The 22,855-nt window shown below is 39.8% G+C and overlaps 1 protein-coding gene across 3 annotated transcripts; it reads right to left on the reverse strand.

The window, feature by feature from the left end:
* CYP51 (cytochrome P450, family 51, subfamily A, polypeptide 1) lies at positions 717–22,798 on the reverse strand. Of its 3 annotated transcripts, none has more exons than XM_005667583.3 (10): positions 22,622–22,798; positions 20,027–20,125; positions 15,582–15,758; positions 13,866–13,992; positions 11,725–11,899; positions 9,379–9,498; positions 8,799–8,994; positions 7,360–7,455; positions 6,362–6,530; positions 717–1,655 (listed from the first exon to the last, which is right to left on the reverse strand). In XM_005667583.3, the coding sequence occupies exons 3-10, from the start codon at positions 15,732–15,734 to the stop codon at positions 1,477–1,479; spliced, it is 1,215 nt and encodes a 404-aa protein (XP_005667640.1). In that variant the 5' UTR covers positions 15,735–15,758; positions 20,027–20,125; positions 22,622–22,798; the 3' UTR covers positions 717–1,476. The 3 variants fall into 3 exon arrangements, with proteins under 3 accessions (XP_005667640.1, XP_005667641.1, NP_999597.1); XM_005667584.3 differs by having other exon boundaries at positions 22,676–22,771; NM_214432.1 differs by lacking the exon at positions 22,622–22,798 and adding an exon at positions 22,158–22,358 and having other exon boundaries at positions 719–1,655.

The raw sequence follows: 22,855 nt of genomic DNA on the forward strand, positions 1-22,855 counted from the left end.
ATTCTACTCATTGAAGTACACACTTTACAATTTGTGTGAACAGAATAACTTCTCAAAGATAATTTCAGTGTGAAAAGCTCAACACAGATTTTGCCTTCTCAAGTTAGAGTTTAACGTGAGTTCTCTAGCCTTTTATACAAAACTGTAATATATGTAAGGGGAAATACATTTGCCTCACCTAGTAATAATAGACTATGTGGTCAAATTATGGGTATCATATAGTCAGGTCCCCAGTAATAACTTTTTTTCTTTTTACAGCTGCAGCTACGGCATATGGAAGTTCCCAGGCTAGTAATCAAATCGGAGCTGCAGGTGAGGCCACGGCCACAGCCGCAACCATGCTAGATTTGAGCCACATCTGCGGCCTATGCCGTAGCTTGTGGCAACACCGGATCTTTAAATCACTGAGTGAGGCCACATCCTCATGGACACTATTCTGGGTTTATAACTTGCTGTGCCACAACAGGAACTCCCCCTAGTTATGATTTAAGCTGATTCTTGAACATAGGTGTCATAGAATTTGACTAGTGATACACTCCAAAGGCTGCTACTTTGCATTTCTCTTAAAGCCAGAGTTCCCTGATCTCAGATTTTGTATTTAAAAAGGAAAAAAACAAAAAGATTGTTAACCCAAATTAACCTAACTAGTAACAGACATCCCCTTATTAGATTCTGGAGAGGAAGCAGAAATCACCTCGAGCCAAGGAGAACAAAACTTATCCCTCAAGGACTTTATTTTGGACTTGCACATGGATGCAACCATGTGGAGCGATTACCAGGCAGATAAATGTGTAAGATTTAGTAATTAGATCAAGTTACAAGAGCAGTCTTTATTATTTTGTAGGAAAGTTAATTAAGTCATTGTCATAGATCTTTCTTCAGATTCCTACAGACAGTGCTTTTAGTTAAAATCTCAAAGGACATATTTTCCTACAACATAGCCCCATCATTAAGGATCATCATGTCAAAACAATAGGATTCTCTCATCCAAGGCTCTAACTGTGGGTTTATTCCCTTCCCACTCATCGTTAAACACAACATTACCCAGTAAATGAATAAATAACCTAAGACTTCCAAAGAGTTTACTGGGCTTTTATACTTGCAGATCTAGGCCAAGATCTGAACACTCTGAATTTACTTGCTAAGAGCTATGTATATGGTCTTTAATACCTGGAAATTGTGTTATTTACACTCTGCCAATTGTCAAAGATCCCCTCCATAAACTAATGAGCTTGATTTCCTTACATAAAACATATGTAATAACCAATATAAAACTATTAGGAAATTTCTAGAAGGCCATTAGATTTTATGGAACCATTCAGTTAAAATACAAAAACCCTAAGTTGAGCTGGCTGTCTTTTAAAATTACACACTCACAAAGAGAATACACTGGGAGGTGTTGCATAAACATTCTCTTCAATGCTTTTGCAGTTTACAATGATGTTTCTTTCACACTTTAGTTCCTTGCAGCCTTTTTCACTTTGATCTTCGTTTGTATCGGATAACTGGGTTTTCAGGGGTGTGAATCATGGTTGTATAATTCACAGTGGGAAAATATCCATCAATGAGATCAAATTCATATAAACGAAGCATAGTGGACCAAATTGTCTTGATTTGAACATAGGCAAAATTCTCCCCAATACAACGATGACGCCCTATAAAGAAGAAAAAAAAAAGTTTTCATTAAGATCAGCTTAAATTCTTTCTCATATCTCTTAGGCTGGAGGGGTAAAATTTGTTTATTCACAGTTAAGGTGAACAACAGACATACACACATTATAGCAAAAAGATGACGTTTTCACAAGAATGTAAATAATAAAAATCTCAAGAGATTTCTGTATCTTTAATTTTTACTTTATATTGGAGTATAGTTGATTTGCAACCTTGTGTTAGTTTCAGTTGTACAGCAAAGTGATTCAGTTATACATACGTCCATCTTTTTCAGATTCTTTGCCCATATAAGTGATTATATTGAGTAGAGGTCCTTGTTGACTTTCTATTTTATATATAGTAGTATGTATATGTTAATCCCAAATTCCTACTTTATTCCTCCACACCACGTTTCCCCTTTGGTAACCATTAAGTTGGTTTTCCAAGTCTGTGAGTCCATTTCTGTTGCTATCATTTTTATTAGATTCCACATATAAGTGACATCATATATTATGTATGTATATCATCTATTTCTCTTAGTATGATAATCCCTAAGTCCAACCATGTTGCTGCAAATGGCATTACTTGTTTTTTAAGGCTGTGTAATAATATTCCATTCCAACCTCCTCTTTATCCATTACTGTCAATGGTCATTTAGGCTGTTTCCATGTTTTGGCGATTGTAAATAGGACTGCAGTGAACACTGGGGTGCATTTCTCCTTTTGAGTTATTGTTTTCTCCAGATAGGTGCCTAGGAATGGGATTGCTGGATCACAGGGTATTTCTATTTTTAGTTTTTTAAGGCATCTCCATAGTGTTGTACATATTTACATTCCCACCAACAGTATAGGAGGTTTCTCCACACCCTTCTCAGCATTTATTGTTTATAGACTTTTTGATGATGGCCATACTGACCAGTGTGAGGTGATATCTCATTGTAGGTTTGAACTACATTTCTCTATGATGCTGAGCATCTGTTCATGTGCTTTTTTGGCCATCTGTCTGTTTTTGGAGGAATATCTGTTTAGACCTCCTAAACATTCTTTGATTGGGTTGTTTTTGGATATTGAGCTACATGAGCTCTTCAAATATTTGAGATTAATCCCTTGCCAGTCACTTCATTTACAAATATCATTTCCCATTTTGTCAGTTATCTTTTTGTTTGGTTTATGGTTTCCTTTGTGGTGCAAAAGCTTTAAAGTTTGACTAGGTCCCATTTGTTTATTTTTGTTTTTATTGACATTACTCTAAAAGGTGGTTCCAAAAACAGACTGCTGCAATTTATGTCAAAGAGTGTTCTGCCTGTTTTCTATAAGAGTTTTATAGTATTCAATCTTATATTTAGATCCTTAATCCTTTTTTTTTTCTTTTTATGGCCACACCTGCAGCATATGGAAGTTCCTGAGCTAGGGGTGGAATCAGAGCTGCAGCTGAGGTCTATTACCACAGCCATGGCAACACTGGATCTGAGCTGAATCTGTGACCTACACAGCAGCTTGTGGCAACACCAGGTCCTTAACCCACTGAGGCCAGGATCAAACACAAATACTCACAGAAACAACACTGGGTCCTTAACACGCTAAGCCACAACAGGAATGCCTCTTTAATCCATTTTGGTGTTAGAGAATGTTCTGATTTCATCCTTTTATGTTTAGCTGTCCAGTTTTCCTGACACCATTTATTGAAGAGACTGACTTTTTCTCCATTGTATATATTCTTGCTGCCTCTGTCGTAGATTAATTGACTATATGTGTGGGTTTATTTCTGTTTCATTTAGCTGTATGTCTGTTTTTGTGCCAATACCGTATTGTTTTGATGACTGTAGCTTTGTAGCCAAGAGATCTTTAACATCCAGTATTATTAGGGGAAACAGCTGATTTTTCCAAAATTTTTTTTGAAAGCTAACATGTGTCTAGGTAAAATATTTGTAAGGTTTGAAACATATGATGGTAATCTAGTTTGGAAATACACTAGAACATTTTTATATCCTAAGAGAGCCATAATTAAGAGTTAATATGAATCTTCCAATCAAAACTTTAAATACTATTACAGAAATAAATAAATAAATAAATACCATTACAGATGATAATAGAAGAAAAAGGAATGTAAAGAACCAAAAATAGCAACCATGTCAAAATTTAAAAGGTCTCATGTGTAAAAACTGACAAGTTGATTCTGAAATGCCTATGGAAATGCAGAGGATTGTGCAATATCCAAATGGATCTTGAAAGAATCAAGCTGGAAGACTTAAACTGACTTCAAATCTGACTTCACTACTAAAAGTATGGCAACTATGATAATTTGGTTTGTAATGAGAAGTATGTATTTAGTCTTCCATTCTTGGCACAGAGCTCCTCAAATCTTTAGCCTAAATGAAAAGACCAATAAAGGTCAAAGAAGAAAAGACCCTTTTGTTACTCCTAACAAACCCCTTTCACCCACACTTGAGTTTGCTTATAAGGTGACTTTTGGCTGCCAGGGGAACCAACCACATGGTTAGAAGTTTAAAACTGTCTGGAGTTCCTGTCATGGCTCAGCGGTTAATGTACCCAACTAGCATCCATGAGGACGCAGATTCGATCCCTGGCCTTGCTCAGTGGGTTGAGAATCCGGCCTTGCCATGAGCTGAGGTAAAGTTTGCAGACATGGCTCAGATCCCGCGTTGCTGTGGCTGTAGCAGAGGCCACGGCTATAGGGCCGATTCAACCCTTAGCCTAGGAACCTCCATATGCCCCAGGTGCAGCCCTAAAATAGCAAAAAATTAAAATAAAAGTAATAAAAAGCTTTCTGCAGTACACCCTTGACCTCCAGGAGAGAGAAGGGTTGGATGCTGAATTAATCAACAATGACCAATTATCAAGTGATTTAACCAATGTGCCTATGTAATGAAGCTCCAAAAAAATCCCTAAAGAAGTAAGGGTAGGGACAGTGTTGAGAAAGCCTCGAGGTTAGTAAACTTTTGGAGGTGCTGGGAGGGTGCCATACCCAGAGAGGGCAATAGAAGCTCTTCCTTCTACTTTGCCCTAGGCTTCTCTTCAAGCAGGCTGTTCTTTTTTTTTTTTTTTTTTTTTTTCATCTTTTTGCCTTTTCTAGGGCTGCTCCCACGGCACATGGAGGTTCCCAGGCCAGGGGTCCAATCAGAGTTCCAGCTGCCAGCCTACACCAGAGCCACAGCAATGTGGGATCCGAGCCGCGTCTGCAACCTGCACCACAGCTCACGGCAACGCCAGATCCTCAACCCACTGAGCAAGGCCAGGGATCGAATCCGCAACCTCATGGTTCCTAGTCGGATCCGCCAACCACAGCGCCACGACAGGAACTCCCAATCAGGCTATTCTTGAGTTATATAATTTTACAGTAAACCAGTAATCTAGCAAACTGTTTTCTAAATTCTGTGAGCCATTCTAACAAATTATGGAACCCCAAGGAGGAGATCTAGAGAACCTCAAGTTTATAGTCATTTAGTCAGAACAGGTGACAACCTAAATTTGCAACTGGCATCTAAAGGGGTGGGGGACATTCTTGTGGGACTGAGCCCTTAACCCATGGGGTCTTCACTAACCCAGGTAGAAGCCAGGTAACTGTCAGCTTAGAAATGATTCTTCTCTGGGGCAGAATTTGGACTAGAGAATTCTCCCTTCCAACTGCTTGAACAATCTATCACTTTTCATCATATTTATATCATATACCGTATTACTGAATTTCATTACGAAGCAGTTATTAAAATCTGAAATTCCCGAAGGACTTTATACTTTTCTTTATATGTGCAACAGTTTGACCATTACAAAAAAAAATTCATGTCATTTAAATGACCTCTTTGGAAAGATCAAATAGAATGTAGTTTAATCTGTAGAAAGTACCACTGAATAGAGAAACTGTTGGAGGAACAAGGGTCTGCCTGCATTATTTTAGGATGTTAACTGAAATGCAAAGGTTTGTAAACCTATGCACAACCTGCCCAAATCTAAAGGATACAGACAGAGAACCAAAATGTTCACTAACAATCCAGAAAAACTTCCACCTTTTGCTCTTCACTGAAATGCTGACAATCTCTTACCATATTTAGCCTGCAATCATTGCCTTAATAGGAGTTCCTGTCGTGGCTCAGTGGTTAACGAATCCGACTAGGAACCGTGAGGTTGCGGGTTCAATCCCTGGCCTTGCTCAGTGGGTTAATGATCCGGTGTTGCCGTGAGCTGTGGTGTAGGTTGCAGACGTGGCTGGGATCCCACGTTGCTGTGGCTCTGGCATAGGCCGGTGGCTACAACTCCGATTAGACCCCTAGCCTGGGAACCTCCATATGCCGCGGGAGTACCCTAGAAAAGAAAGACACACACACACACAAAAATTGCCTTAATGGTGTGCTAACTCTGGTGGTTCTTTAAAACAGAATTCACAAAGAACTTTAAATACTGTTATCAGGCAAAACAAGGTGGACTATAAAAATTAGAACTGATAAAACTAGATATATTAGAAGGAAATAAAATGTTGTACAAAGGATTCACAGAATTATTCCTTTCGTACAGATATTTTTTCCACCCTGCAAAGATTACTCTCCTACAGATGTTTTTATACTCCTACAGATGTTTGCAGGAATGTCCCTATGAGGAAATGGAAAGACATTTGTACATAAAAGTCACAAGGATTATTTTGACAGGCACAAATATGTTTTCAGAACAAACACTTCAAATGTAAAATGTTACCATCTTACCAGCTCCAAATGGCACATAGGCAAACTTCTCTCCTGATGCTGGATTGTCCTGTAAGTAGCGATCAGGATTAAAGTCCAGTCGTTCTACCCATGAGTCTTTAAGTCTTTGATTGACAGTGGGAGAAACACACACCTGATGTCCTGGAGGAATAGTGTACCCTGCCACAGTCTACAAATGAAAGCAACACATTCAATAGGTAATTTTAAAAATACTAAATAATCAGGTCATTGTGTAACAAAGCATTAATACACATGAAATATACATGTACTTTAAAACTGGCCAGATGATAGGCCAGTTGGAAATTATTTTAACTCAAAATGATCTCCAAATGACAGACATTGGGTTCGAAGTCTATACACAAAGTTTAAAGAGTGACAATGCCTTGGGGTTAGAGGTGGGATTTTCAAGGAGTTTTGCACAATCCAATTTACACATTTCCACACTGTTAGAATTTTTTTTTTTCTTTTTTGTCTTTTTGCTATTTCTTGGGCCGCTCCTGCAGCACATGGAGGCTCCCAGGCTAGGGGTCCAATCGGAGCTGTAGCCACCCGCCTACGCCAGAGCCACAGCAACACAGGATCCGAGCCTCGTCTGCAACCTACACCACAGCTCACGGCAACGCCGGATCGCTAACCCACTGAGCAAGGGCAGGGACCGAACCCACAACCTCATGGTTCCTAGTCGGATTCGTTAACCGCTGCGCCACGACGGGAACTCCAGAATTTTTTTTACAATACATAATGTTATTCTTAAAACCAAGAAAAAAATATACTATTTTAAAAACCCTAATTGTGAAATAAAAATGTGAGGAACAGATTAGCATAATATACCATCTGTAATTATGTAAAGATGTTTATGTATTTTGAAAATGTAAAGCTGAAAATTATGTAGAAGTGATTATTCTACTTTTTTAATTTCAAAAATTCATGTTACAATATTTCTTTTTGACAAATAAAAACTGAGGGCACAGAGGAGGAGATCTAGCCAGGAGACTTACCTGAGGAGTTTTAGCCATTCTCATCATGGTCATTATCGGAGGTCGAAGTCTTAACGTTTCTTTTATGCAGCGATCAAGTAAGTTTAGATCCTTGAGCTAAAAAGAGAAAACATTTCCTGAGTTTTACAAATATTTAACATATTTCAATAGTATACAAATCGGTTCAGAGTTTATTAGTGTCCATGGTCAGCAAGGAAAAAGAAAGCAAGATAAGAGATCACTCCTGAAGAATGGCATGGTAGGGACCTGCCAAAATTCACTTAACTGAAAGAATGAAAACATGAGCAAAAATCATCAATGTCAGCTTTTTTAAAACCTATACACAAATGTTTAGAACAGCATTGTTCATAACAGCCAGAAGGTGAAAACAACCCACATGTCCATCAACTGATGAACAGATAAATAAATGTGGTATAGCCATATGGTAGAAAATTACTTGGCAATAAAAAAGACTGAAGTACTGATACATGCTATGACATGGATTAACCTTGAAAACATGCTAAGTGAAAGAAACCAGTCATAAAAGACCACGTATTGTAGGATTATATTCATATGAAATATCCAGAATAGGTAAAGCCATAGAAATAAAACACAGATTAGTGGTTGCCAGGAACAGGGGGAAATGGAGCCTAACTGCTAATGGGTATTGCTCACTTCTGGGAGTGATATAACTGTCCTAAAATGAAATTGTGATGATGGTCTCATAATTGAATATATTTTTAAAAACCAGTGAATTATATTTAAGAAGGTGGATTTTACAGTATTTGAATTATATACCAGTTAAGCTATCACTTTAAAAGTTACTAAAATCGGGATTGAAAGAGCAGACATTGCTATTGATCTAATAGAAATAAAAAAGATGAAAAGAGAATACTTTAACCATTGCATGCCAACCAATTAGGTAACTTAGATAAATAGACAAATTCCTAGAAAGACACAAACTGCCAAAGCTGACTCAAAAAGAAACAGAACATATGAGCAGATCTGTAACAAGTGAAGACATCGAACTAGTAATCAGAAAACTTCCCACAAAGAAAGCACAGACTGAGATGTCTTCACTGGTGACTTCTACCAGACATGTAAGAAAGAAATAGCACCAATCTTTTGCAAAATCTTCTAAAAAATAAAAGGAGGGAACACTTCCAAACACATTCTCTGAGACCAATATTACTCTGATACCAAAATTTATCAAAGACATCAAAATAAAACCACAGACCAATATCTTTTACGAATACAGATGCAAAAATCATCAACAAAATACTAGCGAGCTGGATCCAGCATTAGGATATTCCAGGGAAGGCTGTGGGGAATTTCCTAAAAATTAAGAATCTAATTCATCTAATCTATAGTATAGAGAAAATTTCAAACTGTCCCCTTTAAAAATTAGCCACACATACTCAGTGTCATAAAGCAGCAACGAAACTGAAAATACAACAAACCTGGTCATAAGTTAATGGTGGCAGATCCTCTCCACAAACTGTTTTCTGTTCCAAATAACATTTTTCTTGAAGTGTTTTGTCTCTGGCCAAAAAGAAGCCCATCCAGGCACTGGTAGTTGAGGATGTGTGCTGCCCCGCCAAGAGCAGTCCAATAAGCATGCCGGCTACTTCATCATCTGTCAAAGGACGCCCATCCCTACAGAATGGACCACATACACAAACTGAATGTTGGGCAGATACAGTCCATGCCCCAGCCTTTATATAAAGGGTCATAATGAATTAATTTTTCTCTTGCATTTGCCTGTCACAAACCAGAACTTTTTTCCTTAAGGGAAAAAAGGCCAATACAAAATAGGATTTTGATAACAAAATACCTTATTGCAGTTTACTAGCAGACTTTTCACCATGTGCAGTTCTGGGATTCCAGTAAGGCACAGGATCCCAGTAATTTATGTCTCATCAAAGGTCACAGCTACTAATTTTGCCAGCATTATTACTTTTTAAATGGGCATGTTAGTTAACTATGTTTTAATGTGTAATTTCCTGCTTTAGCTTAGTATGTGATCTGAAGAGCTCTTACTTGTAAGTAGAATCTAGTAAGGTTTGGAGAATGTCATCAATTTTTTCTTCTGATTGTCTGCGTTTCTGGATTGCCTTATAGAAAATATTCTTGATCTCTCGATGTGCTCTGTCCCTGCGTCTGTAATTCAAACATTTGAAAATGACTTTAAATAATAAAGTAATACTTTAGGCATCAAATTGAGAAAGCTCAGAACAGAGAAAAAAAGGAAGCCATGAAAATCTTATATTGTTAGGAACTTCTAGGGCCCTTAAAGGCAGGAAATGTGTGTGTGTGGGGGGGGGTGTTTGGCTGGTTTTTGTTTTTGGTTTTTTCTTTTTTTTGGCTACAACATGCAGGGACTTGATATAGGATCAGAGTTCCCAGTGCCAAGTCCTAACCACTAGACCACCAAGGAACTACCAGGAAAAGTGTTTTAACACATATATCCCTGATTCTTAACATATTACGTATGTTCTAACTAAAGACCTAAAATAAGGATCAAATGATTTTTCCTTTATAACCATTTTCCAACTTAACAGAAAGCAGAATACTCTTTTACGTTAACATGAAATTCCAATTTTAACCAAGCTAATTCTTGAAACAGTCACTTTAGTTTTTCATAGGATTTAGGATTTGAATAAACCTAGGATCTAGGATTTAGGATCTAGGATCTATGAATTAGAATATGACCATAGCATATAGGATATGATTCGACTTTTCATTAAAATACTATTAGAATCACAAAGCAAATTTCAATTCCCCAAATTTTACCTTCATAACAGGGTGGTGCCCACTAAGTAAAACAGGTACTACAAGTGAATTACCCACTTTGACCTCCTGTGAGGGAGATGCGATCATCCTCCATTCACAGGTAACTGGATAAGGTCACACAGCTACGTGAGCAGTGGAGCTGAAATTTAAAACTAGGCAACCTGACTACCTAGCCTCCTCTTACCAAGCCTTCTAATAAAAATTGCTGCCTTCCTTCGTTTTGAGGACTGTTATTGAGGATCATCTGAGATGTGGCAGAAGAGAAGAAAATATTCAAGTTTAAGAGTAAGAACACAACAGAGCCAGGAAAACATAAGGCCTGTATATCAAAGTAAGTGAAATAACCTGGTTAAATCAGTTGGTTCAAGTAAGACAGAGCTGGGGCGTGAAAGGCCTATGGCACCAAACTCAGGAATTTCTGACTTCATCTAAGAGACAGGGAAGGTGGAAATGGAGTCGGTCCACATTTGTAGAGAACCCCCTGTGGCCAAGGGCTATGCCGGATGTTTTAACATAATATGGATGAAAGCATTTGGGAAACTTACAAATATATAAGGTATTATGAGTTCCAGAGAACACTCCTGGCTTTCCCTTTTACTCCCACTCCTGTTTATTCTATAATTAGATAGAAGTAAGGGGCATAGAAGGAAAAAGGGAGTAACTCCAATTTAACTCATTTTTCACTTGAACAAAAATGAATCAACAAAGATTTTGTTGTTGTTTTCTTTTCTGTTTTTTTAATGGCTGCACCCAGAGCATATGGAGTTCCCGGGCAAGGAGTTGAATCTGAGCCTCAGCTGCAACTTCCACTGAAGGCAGCAATGCCAGATATAGTCACACCTACAGCATATGGAAATTTCCGGGCTAGAGGTCAAATCAGGAGCTGCAGCTGCCAGCCTACACCACAATTTTTGGCACCACCGGATCCTTAACCACTGGGGGAGGCCAGGGATCAAACCCGCATCCTCACAGATACTAGCTGCATTCGTTACTGCTGAGCCACAATGGGAACTCCTGCAATCAGATTCTTAACTCACTATGCCACAGTGGAAACTCCCACTTTTTTGGGGGGAGGGGTATATGGCAATTTAATACTATTAAACATTACAACGGAGAGCCTACTAATATGCAAGACACTAAGATATACGTCAAGTCCTATGAGCAATATTTCTTTGTTATCACAGATGATCACTGCCCTTAAGGAGCTCACAATAGAGCTGTCGAGGAGACAAAGAGAAAGATAAAGGTACTAATAACTTCAAAACAAATTTCATAATTTATTGCAAATTAGTCAAATATTTTCAAACAAGTGCTTAAAAGGCTTTAATACTTTTAGGTAAAGTTTAGAGAACTTCCAGAATATGAGGAATATGTGACATACTTAGGTTTTAAAATTAGAACAGATAGACAATAAATTACCTTTCTAATAAACTGAAATTTACCTTAAATGAGCTCACTATGTAAAGAAAACCTGTCTTGAATTCTTACAGAAGAATGGGAGCTCCCCCAATTTGGTTTTATATTTAATTTTTATCTTTGTTAACGCAAAGCATAGCAACACAACAGTCATTATATAAAGTTCTTTATCCATACCTGAAACTGGGCAAGGGAAGCCAGCCTGGTAAGAGCCAGGCTGCGTGGCTAAAACCACCATCCAAATCCGCATACAGTTGTGCCACCTTCTCGTTAAGCTGACTTCTGATTTCCTTTCCATGTAAACAATGGCTTGCTGTTAAAATTATGAGCTCAGAAAGAGCTTCAAACAAATCTGGAAGGAAAAGGCTCATTTCCATTATTATTGCCAAAATTCATTTGAAATGTTCTGTTTTCTTAGACACATAAAAGTACTGTGAAGGAAAATGAGAACAGAAACTTAACTTGCAACCAATAAGATCCTATGCATACCATCAAAAAGAAGCCTATAGACAGATCCGTGTCTACAACAAAGAGAGGCAAGAAACCAAAACACGGGAGGCACACCACCTCTTTGGACAGCCGAAATAGATTCCACAAAGGTATTAAACCTCACTTGAAATGATAAAATGAAGATAAAAATGAATGTGGCTGAGTTCCAGGTCACAGTATAAAAAGGCAGCAAAAAGGTTATGTAGCACACATGGGAACAGTAATGAAGTACTTCCCAAAGAACAGCAGTCCAAAGACTGAAGAATGGATTATTCCCCAGGTGAAAAGTGGGAAGGTCAGCACTAAAAACTGAAGTCTTGACCACATATAAAAGAAAACTGTAACTAATCACCAATATATCTAGTGTATCCCAACATTAGAGACAGTGGACCAAGCAAGCACATCTGGATGACACTTAAAAGTTATAAAAATTATCCAGTCAGTATCCTGTTCTTTAATTCCATGTTCACCAAATGAACTTTCAATTATCATTTGGCTTTCCAATTAGATTGCCAATAAAAAAAAGTTCAGCAAATATTCTAGTGTCCTTGGCACCATAATTCAATTGGACTTGGATTTATTCGGGTGGCATTCTAGGTTATACATCAGCTTCTTGTACAGTAGGAAATATGTCACATAAACTTTAGTGTATTAAAAAAAAAAAAAAAAAAAAAAAAAAAAAAAAAAAAAACAGGTTTCTGGACCTTTTAAAGAAGTTGAAGACCAAACCCAGACTATGGTGACCCATACTTACTGCCCTGTGGGCAGAGGTTGCTTCCTGCTATGGGTATGACAACTGTCTCGGAAGGTAAGACCTACTACAGTCCAATATAAAAACTGGACTCACAGAACTATCCAAAGAATGTGAAGTTAAATTCAGTATATTCTCTATATAATGCAAGAAAGCATATAATACATTTTTTTAAGATTTCCATTAGCAGTGGCTAAAAAATCACACTTTTGGTGACAGCAAGCTTATGTATTTAAATTTCTTTTTTCTTGGAATAAATCATTCTCATACAATATTAGGAAAACAAGGTATTACATTTATAATTAAATCATTTAGACTTTTACTTGTCCACTGTAAGTTCAAAAAAAATTTTTCAGCATGTGAAAGTTCTCTGGCCAGGAATCACCTAAGCCCACATCATAGCAGCAACCCAAGCCATTGTATTGACAACACCAAATTCTTAAACCACTGCACCATAAGGGGACTCGAGGGGGTTCAAAATTTTTTTATTTTATAATCTTAAAATGACCTTGAATGAAACTTTTACATGCAGTTTACTTCAAAATTCAATCATGAATCATTTTTATATTATTTGTACAAAAGAGCTAAATGATATGCATGGGTTTTGGGGGGGTTTGTCTTTTTAGGGCTGCACCAGTGGCATATGGAAGTTTCCAGGCTAGGGGTCAAATTGGAGCTACAGCTGCCGGCCTACACCACAGCCACAGCAACGCCAGATCCAAGCTGCATCTGCAACCTATACCACAGCTCATGGCAATGCCAGGTCCCCAATCCACTGAGTGAGACCAGGGATTGAACCTTTGTCCTCATGGATACTAGTCCACTTTGTTAACTGTTGAGCCATGATGGGAACTCTGATATGCATGTTAATTAACCTATTTTAAGGTTTTGCTAAGTGAGCAGCAATAATCACTTCCTCTTGGATCATTTAACTCCATGACAATATAACGTGCATTAAATCTAAGGTGCTTTTACATATGTTGTATGTTTGCTTATTATACACAAACATTCTTAAAATTTCTAGTCATAGAAAAATAAAAATATTAGGACAAATGCAAAACCAAAACATTTCGCTTACTTCTTTCTCCACTTTCTCCCCAACTTTGAAAGTATTCCTTTGTTTCTTTTTCAATTATAGAAACATGCTGTCTAAAGTGGGCTATGTTAAGGCCACTTTTTAACATCTTCTTCTGCTCCAAGAAAACCTTCAAAATATTAAAGGTATATAAGCATTAAAACACAATTTTTTTTCACACAGGATTCATCTGTGTTATTACAATTCTTTAACACTCAAAGAAAGCAATCTTCCGAAAAACTGAAAATAAAAATAACTTTCTTAACTACACCAGATATGGGAAACCTAAAGCATCTACGCATATATCTGAAGATGTGATATGCAGGCCCAAGACAAATGGTAAATTACGAGCCCTACTTCCTGCCTTCCTTCCTATAATACTCACTTGCCCCACTTAGGACTCCAGGGCTCCCCCTTCCTATTCTGTCACCTTCCAGTCTTCCAGTCCAAACCAGAGGCTCACACCGTCTTGCAAGGGTCCATTATGCTTTGCTAATATGTTTATCCTCCTGCACATATTCTCCCATTTATTCCCAAACAAATATCATTTCTCATATTATCTTCCAGAAGTTTAATTAAACTGTAATACAGTCTGAATAAAATAAATTCACACTAAGACAACGAATGGTTCTAGCCTTTTGGGGCAGTTCTATTTTAAAAACCTGATCAGCTGTGTGGAAAAATGAATAGATAAAACCAACCAGAGGAACTGTCCAAGGCTCTTTTTTTTCTTTTGAAGCTTTACATTGAGTTAGTGTTGCTTTAATTGGGAGTCTATCAGCTTGCTGAATTTTTTTTTTTTTTTCCCACTTTTGGCTACCCTGCAGCATATGAAGTTCTGGGGCAAAGATCAGATCCAAGCAACAATCACAACTTAAGTCACAGCTGCAGCAACACCAGATCCTTAACCCACTGTGCCAGGTCAGGGTTCAAACCTGTGACTCAGGGCTCCCAAGATGCCGCCAATCCTGCTGTGCCACAGGTGGAACTCCCAAGGCTCTTGCTTTTGGCCTTGGAGAGAGCAGTTCATTCCTCCACACCTCCCCAGCCCCCAGAAGCGACATTTCATATTAGCATTCACCTGCTATATAGGGTACCAATGTGATACATTCACAGTCAGAGCCTACACCAACTAACTGGGGCTAATTATCTGATCTGTACTTTACATCAAATTGTAGCATTCTAATATTTGACTTTGGGGAAGGAAAGAAATCACACAAACTTCTAAATCCAACAATCTCTAGCCCCAAAGATCTCTTATACTAGAATTTCTTGTGGGAATAGGAAGGAAGGAGGCCATTCCGGTGGAATTTGTTTTTTCTTAGCCCCTCACATCAAATCCCAGTGTGCCACTGATTCCATTTCTTTGTACAGGAAGCCCTTTAAAATTGCTCAGCCCTGGAGTTCCCATCATGGCTCAGCAGAAACAAATCTGACTAGCACCCATGAGGATGCAGGTTCAATCCCTGGCCTAGCTCAGTGGGTTAAGGATCTGGAGTAAATAAATAAATAAAATTGCTCAGCCCATGCCAGCAACTATAAAACAAAATACCTATTCTTTGTCAGTTACCCATAGTTTTCTTTCTTTCAAATGTCTCATGATTCCTCAGATTTTTGAACCAAAGAATAACTGCTTCTCCATTTTCAGTATATAATATTATACTACTAGCTATAAATATCACAGTATAGATTTGGCTTTAAGATGACAGGGTCACTTACTGGATTAGGCACATCATATGCGACTCCCTTCCCAAACACAGGTGTTGTCAGGCGACTGTAGACATCTTCTGCATTCAAATCTTCATTTTTACTATTAAAAAGCAGTGCAGCGGCATCGCTCCCCAGAAGGTAGGTAAACGTTTTGCCCACCATGGTAAAACTAAATACAGGTCCGTACTAAAGAGAGAAAAGTATGCACAGTGATGTTACCCCAAATCCACTGTGCTAAGACCTCATCTCTAAATAATCAAATAATACAGTGCTGAAAATTAAAACATTCAGAAACCTTGCAATTCAATGCAAACCTTGCAATTCCATGCAGTCATCCCCAAATCTTTTTCCAAATTTATAATTATGTTCATCCAGTTGTAAATGAAATGTAAATAAAACCCTTTGTTTTTTTCACTATTTATATTGAAAATATTTTCTAACTTTTACACACACATCATATGTTAACTGTTCTATCCATTATGGGTGAAGTGTCTGTTTTTTACTTATTATAGATAATTATGTAATGAATATCTCTGAGAAGACAGATTTTTTTCTCCTTTGGTTAAAGATAAATTTATAGGAGTAGCCAAAGGAGATGACTTTCTGTACAATACTTGCTATGTGAAGACACCAGAAGTTCATTTAGTTACCAGTTTTACCACTATCTCACCAACACTGAATGATTTCATTTTTAATTTTTTGTTAATCTGGTTAGATGTCAAATGCTTTGCTTGGCAGTTTTCTGATTATCACTGAAGACTAGGCACTGGAGATACAATAATGAGCAAAAATACTGTCCCTGACTGAAACTTAGTCTATGGAAAAAGATACAACTTAATCAAATGGTCACATTAAGAAATGTACAAATGCAAATGTGCTAAGTACTACACAAAGGAAAGCAACACTGCAATGAGAGAAGTGATAAAAGGGATATTAAAAAGAGGAAGACACCTGAGCTGAGACCTGAAGGATGGGTAGCAGTTAACCTGATGGCTGAGCATTCACACAAGTTCTAAAGGTGACAGAAAGAGGGAAAGGATGAGATTAGGGCAGAGTCTGGTAGAACCTCATAAGCCATATTCAGGAAGTTTTATCCTTGCAAATAATGGAATGCAATGGAAGATTTCAAAGTGCATGGGAGGATTTCCCTCGTGACTCAGTGGTTAACAAACCCTACTAGCATCCATGAGGACACGGGTTCTATCCCTGGCCTCACTCAGTGGGTTAAGGATCCGGCATTGCCATGAGCTGTGGTGTAGGTCGCAGACGCAGCTCAGATCCTGCATTGCTGTGGCTCTAGTGTAGACCAGCAGCTACAGCTCCAAATGGACTCCTAGCCTGGGAACCTCCATATGCCATGGGTGTGGCCCTATAAAGACACAAAAGACAAAAAAATAAAAATAAAATAAAGTGCATGGGAGAGATGCTAATCTGTGCATATTTTAAAAGATCCCTCTGGCTGCTGCATAGAGAGGAGGGAGGGACAGGAGCTAAAGGAAAGCCAGAGGTCCAGTTAGAGCCTATGAGGGGAGCCTGTTGAAAGGACAGTGGAGAAAGAAGCAGATCAATACGGAATTACTGTGGAGAGAATCTGCAGACTTAACAACAGATTGAACAATGAAGAAGGAAGTATCAAGAATGAATCATAGGCTTCCAGTACATTGCAAAATTGGAAGAACAATAGTGAGAGAAGCGAATAGGACTGGCAGGATTGGAGACAGAAAAATCAAGAGTCAGACTTTAGAAAAATGTTGGATTTCAGATGCCTTTGGACAACTAAGAAAGAATCATGCGGGAGCTGAATATCCAGGTCTGAAGCTCAGAGGAGAGATCTGAACCAGACATTAATTTGGGTGTCCTCTACATCTGGCTAGTTACTGGAGCTGCAGGTAGAAATAAGACCATCTAGGAAAGAATAAAGGCCAAGGACCAAACCTCAGTGAACCCCAACAGTAAATGGCCAAGCGTGAGACTACAAATGCATTAGATAAGCAGTCAAAGAAGTAGAAGAAAAAGACAAGAGGAGCCAATTCAAGGAGGGAGAGTTCATCACTACAAATAGAGCTGAGAAGTCAAGTTCATTGGATTGGGCCAAGAATGGACTAAAGAATAAGTAGGAGGTGTGAAAATAGAGATTAGGTACAGACAACTCATTAACAGGGGAGAGATGTAAGAAGAGACTGAGTGGCCAAGAGAAGCTTTGGTCTTTTAAATGGGTGACCTTTGAGAACATTTCAGAGAAAATGGGAAAGATCCAGTTGAGAAAGTAGTCAACTATAGAGAGAAGAAATAATAGCAGAAGGTTCCTGAGACAAAAGAGTATTGTCTCCAGTAGAAGGCAATAGTATAATGAGATCAAGGTGACAGCAGAAAATGGGCTAGACCACAAGATTCTGGAGCCACACTGCCTAGGTTCAAATCCCAGCTCCTCTACATATTAGCTGTGACCCTGGTCCTACAGTCAGAGAAATTTACATTGCTGTGCTTAGGTTTCCCCCATCTATTAAATGAAAATAATAGCAGTAATAATGCCTACCTCACAGAACTTTTGTCAAGTACATATGTATTTATGATATATATACTATGACATATATAGACCTCATATCATCATATCTCACACACACATATGTAAAAAAGAATTCATTGGCCACCATAAACATTGTATATTTTCTATCATTATTATTATCATCATCATTAAAACCACAAACTTGAAAATCAGACTATGTATAAATCCTACTTTGGCCACTAGCTAGCAGTGAGTCCAAGAACAAATTATATAATTAGTTTCTCAGTTTTGTCATCTATAAAATGGATAAACCTGAAGGGATTTTTGTGGAGCTTCAGTGAGATATTCTATATAAAGCACTAAGTACTGCACAAAGTAAGTGTTTTACTGGGAATCTGAGGTTAATAGATGCAAACTATTGCCTTTGGAATGGATAAGCAATGAGATCCTGCTCTATAGCACTGGGAACTGTATCTAGTCACTTATGATGGAGCATGATGGAGGATAATGTGAGAAAAAGAAGGTGTGACTGGGTCACTTTGCTGTACAGTAGAAAACTGACAGAACACTGTAAACCAGCTATAACGGAAAAAATAAAAATCATTTAAAAAAAAGAGTTAGGCGTTCCCTTCATGGCTCAGTGGTTAATGAACCCGGCCAGGATCCGTGAGGATGTGGGTTCGATCCCTGGCCTCACTCAGTGGGTTAAGGATCTGGTGTCGCCATGAGCTATGGCGTAGGTTGCAGACACAGCTCAGATCTGGCATGGCTATGGCCATGGTGTAGGCCAGCAGCTACAGCTTCAATTCGACCCTTAGCCTGAGAACTTCCATGTGCCACGGGTATGGCCCTAAAATAGAAAAAAAAAATTATTAGTGTAATAGAAAAAAAGAGAATATGATTATATAAATAGGTTTGTATGTTTGAAATTAGGAACATGAGGGAGCTCCCACTGGATGGTATTTAATGACTCTTTAAAGAGGACACAAAGTCATCTGCTTTAATAGAAAGGTAGAAAGATTCAGAAGTTTTGAAAAGTGAAGGTTGAACAGGCAGTGAGATGAATGGGAAAGTAAGCCAACCACAGAAAGATAATAGGGTTGTTGAGCAGTGCTCAAACTTCATTCAAGGTAGGCAATCACGAAATTAGGAAAGACCTAATCTGGTACAAGGAAGGAAAAAATGACTATTAGGCTCCCTCCAACATTGGGGGTTTTACCAGGTAAAGCAGAACAAATAGTCAGGGGCAAGGAAATGTAAGGTATTGAATGACAGACCATGGTCCCAAAGTGGAAAAAGAAGAAACATAAAGAAAGAAGGCTGAGAGATCAAGAGAAAGGAAATGGGACAGTGGACTGGACACCCTAATGAGGTCAAAGAATGGTTATAAAGGAAGGAGTTGCACAGGATAAGCAGGAGAAGAAGTTGTGGTCTAAGAATATAGTGTCTAAATTAATACTGTGAGGTTAAACAGGTAAGAGTGAGAGCAAGTCCAAAGTGGGACTGTGGAGTAAATGGCTGAACTGGTATGAGAAAGCTCAGTGGGCAGAAGGGCAAAGCAGCTGAATGGCCACAGTGCTGTGAGCGTCATCCAACTGGAAGTCATGAAACACATGCAGAGCAGGTTAGCAAATTCCACAGATGCATGGTTAAGAAAAAGAAGGGTCCACCTATCAATTTTAACTATAATTAGTGAATAGAAAATTGAGGTCAGGGGTTTTTAAATCATAGTTTCCAGGACTAGATTTTCTCAGAGATCACCCCAGGAAATGGGAGATGCTAGGAGGGTTTCCAAGGCCCCTTCAGCTCTGAAACCAGACCACTCCAATTTTAGCTGTTTCCTACACTAGGGGTAAGCATAAGATTAACTTTTTTTTAATGTTCTGCCATTTAAAAGAAAATTGGGAAAGCACTAATTTCCTTTCCACTAATTATCTGAAAGACTTACCTTCTCATAAGCATTTTCTAGGAATTCAATTGGACTTTTCCCAAATGCTATAGCATGTCCAAGAAATGGAATTGGAGAGAAAATGTATGGTGGACTTTTCTGCAGGAAAAAACAAAAAAAAACCTTGCAGTTTACATTTCCTATTACAATATACCTAAGTTTACATGATAGGGAAAAAAAAAAAAAAAGATAGCTTGTCCTTAATACTAAAGAGTTACCAAAAGATAAAGCAGCAAAAGTAACTTAACAGCCAAACTGCAAATACCTTAGGAGAGAGTAGCCACAGTAAAAAGAACAGAAAATCAAAACCTGGTGTAAGATAAATAACTAGACAAACACCAAGGCATTGCAATTATAAATGCTGAATACTTCCCAGGATATATTCAGTCTTGTTAGTGGCCACTAGGCAACATTCCTAACCATTAGCAGTAAGAAAACAGAAAAGTCAAACTATAGTTTCTTCACCACTTCTTCACCACTCTCAAATTCAGTCCCAGAATATTGCATAAAGAAGGTATGAGGAAAAAATAATTTGAGGTATAGAAAGAAGGGAAATGTTTAAGAAGCTACATTCATCAGTAAACAGAACACATCTCAGGCTTCTCTCAACAAATGAGCTAGGGAGCCCCCATCTTGGCGCAGTGGAAACGAATCTGACTAAAAACCATGAGGTTGTGGGTTTCATTCCTGGCCCTGCTCAGTGGGTTAAGGATCCAGCATTGCCGTGAGCTGTGGTGTGGGTCACAGATGCAGCTCAGATCTGGCGTTGCTGTGGCTGTGGCATAGGCCAGCAGCTATAGCTCCGATTAGACCCCTAGCCTGGGAACCTCCATATATTGCAGCTGTGGCCCTAAAATGACAAAAGACAAAAAAAAAAAAAAAAAAAAAAGAGCTAGATTCACTGATTGTAAAGAGAGGAGCAGATCAGCTCTAGCAGGAACACCTTAGCACTTAAGGTATTTAAGATGCTCCAAAATGAGACTTGCAGATTATAACATGAAGTCTTCTGGAAATCAAACTTGCAATGCAGTCAAATGATAAAAAGGGACAGTATTCCACACATTACAAGGAGTCCAAAGAGTGAATTTGTAAGGAGCTCTACAAACTCACTCTTTAGACAATAGCAGCAATCTTAAAATATTAGGGAGTTCCCGTCGTGGCTCAGTGGTTAACAAATCTGACTATGAACCATGAAGTTGCCGATTCAATCCCTGCCCTTGCTGAGTGGGTTAAGGATCCGGCATTGCTGTGAGCTGTGGTGTAGGTCACAGACAGGGCTTGGATCCTGCGTTGCTGTGGCTCTGGCATAGGCCAGCAGCTACAGCTCAGATTCAACCCCTAGCCTGGGAACCTCCATATGCCCTTCCTTGGGTGTGGCCCTTAAAAAAAAAAGAAAAGAAAAGAAAAAGCTACCTGGTCAATGGTTTGTACATTCCATTGTCAGTAAAAGGGTAGTTTTAAAAGCTAGTTGGTGTTGGCTGGTTAAGGAAGCATTCATCAAATATATTAAGGACGTATGAAGCTAGTAGTCAATAAAGCCACTAAGTTAGAGAAATTGATATTAGCATTATAGGAAGATCCCTACAACACTCCAGCCACAGCCACTCAAATCAAACTGAACACATCCCCCTGGTACTGATGGAAATCGCCATAGGACACTATGCCACAGAAGGGTGGCCACCAGGACTGAAGCTGCCACTAATAACACCACCAGGACCTGCACTCCCCGGGGGCCAAAAACACCCCTTCAGCTGCCAGTAGAGCATCAAGACGCTCAGCGCCTCACCTGCTACGCCGGTCATGACCATTAGGACCACCGGTGCCTTGGCCAGCATAGCCATCACTACGACCAAAATCACGGTCACTTCGACCCCGGCCAGGACCAGACACGAGGCCACCACTATAAACACGACCCAGCACCAAGTCCAGCAAGGTCAAGGCAGTTGCCACCGCCAGCGCCAAGACAGTGCCACTGCCACCCTCCCCCGACCCCAGTCCCCAGCGCGCCCGCGGCCACTGCCCAGCCCAGCACCACCGCTGTCCCAGGCCCCCGTTAGCCCTTCGGCCGCCCTCATCGGAGCAGCTGCCCTCATTGGAGCGTCCCTCGCCTGAACCCCTAGGGGTGACGTACCGCTCCAGCCGGCAGTGGGGCCAGGTGGCCGATGGCTTGGCGGAACAGGTAAACTAAGATGAGCGTGAAGGCGCAGGCGAGGAGCAGACTGGATAGGAGATTGACGCCAGTTACCTGCTCCATCGCCTGCCCAAGCACCGACCCCCCAGCTTGCAGTAAGCCCAGCAACACCATCCCGGCCGCCACCCTCACGTCAGTTTGCTGGGGATTCTGGAGGCCGAGGTCGCCGCGGCTCCTCCGAAACCACTGAGGGAGACTAGCCAGCAGATGGGCGTCGGAAAGCGGCGCCGGCCCGCAAGCCCCCTGCTGAACCCAGCCGCACCCCCTACTGCCGGCTCCCTCACGCACCACCCTGTACGTCACAGGAGTGGGAGGGGCTTCCTATGCCCACGCCCCATAAATTGTACTTCGTGCCGCGGTCATCTCCTTACGCAGGAGAGAGGACCTGAAGAATAATGCTGCACCTGTCGCACGGGTGGTACAGAGACAGACCAGAATGTGGCCTAAGAGGAGATAACCTCAGAATCGCGGTCCACCCCAACTTGGGTGTGCTGGGTGCGGGGCGCCAGGTCACGCGACCGGGATGAGATGGGCGGAAGGATCTCAAGGCGAGGGTTGTGAAGGTGGGGCAGGGGGAGCGCGCTTCGTGATTGCACCGCGCGCGCGTGAGGTGATCTCGGCCTATGTCGCGTCAGCTG

The sequence above is a fragment of the Sus scrofa genome, chromosome 9 (genome assembly GCF_000003025.6).
Source record: "Sus scrofa isolate TJ Tabasco breed Duroc chromosome 9, Sscrofa11.1, whole genome shotgun sequence".
Classification (NCBI taxonomy): Eukaryota; Metazoa; Chordata; class Mammalia; order Artiodactyla; family Suidae; genus Sus; species Sus scrofa.

Bases quoted from the DNA above. Each gene is read 5' to 3' on its own strand.
- CYP51 (NM_214432.1), bottom strand. From the start codon at position 22,331: ATGGTGTTGCTGGGCTTACTGCAAGCTGGGGGGTCGGTGCTTGGGCAG. The intron at 9,499-11,724 runs GTATGGATAAAG...TTTGAATTACAG, and splicing joins CTTCCCTTGCCCAGTTTCAG to ACGCAGGGACAGAGCACATC. The intron at 6,531-7,359 runs GTAAGTCTCCTG...TTTCATTTGTAG, and splicing joins GAATGGCTAAAACTCCTCAG to ACTGTGGCAGGGTACACTAT.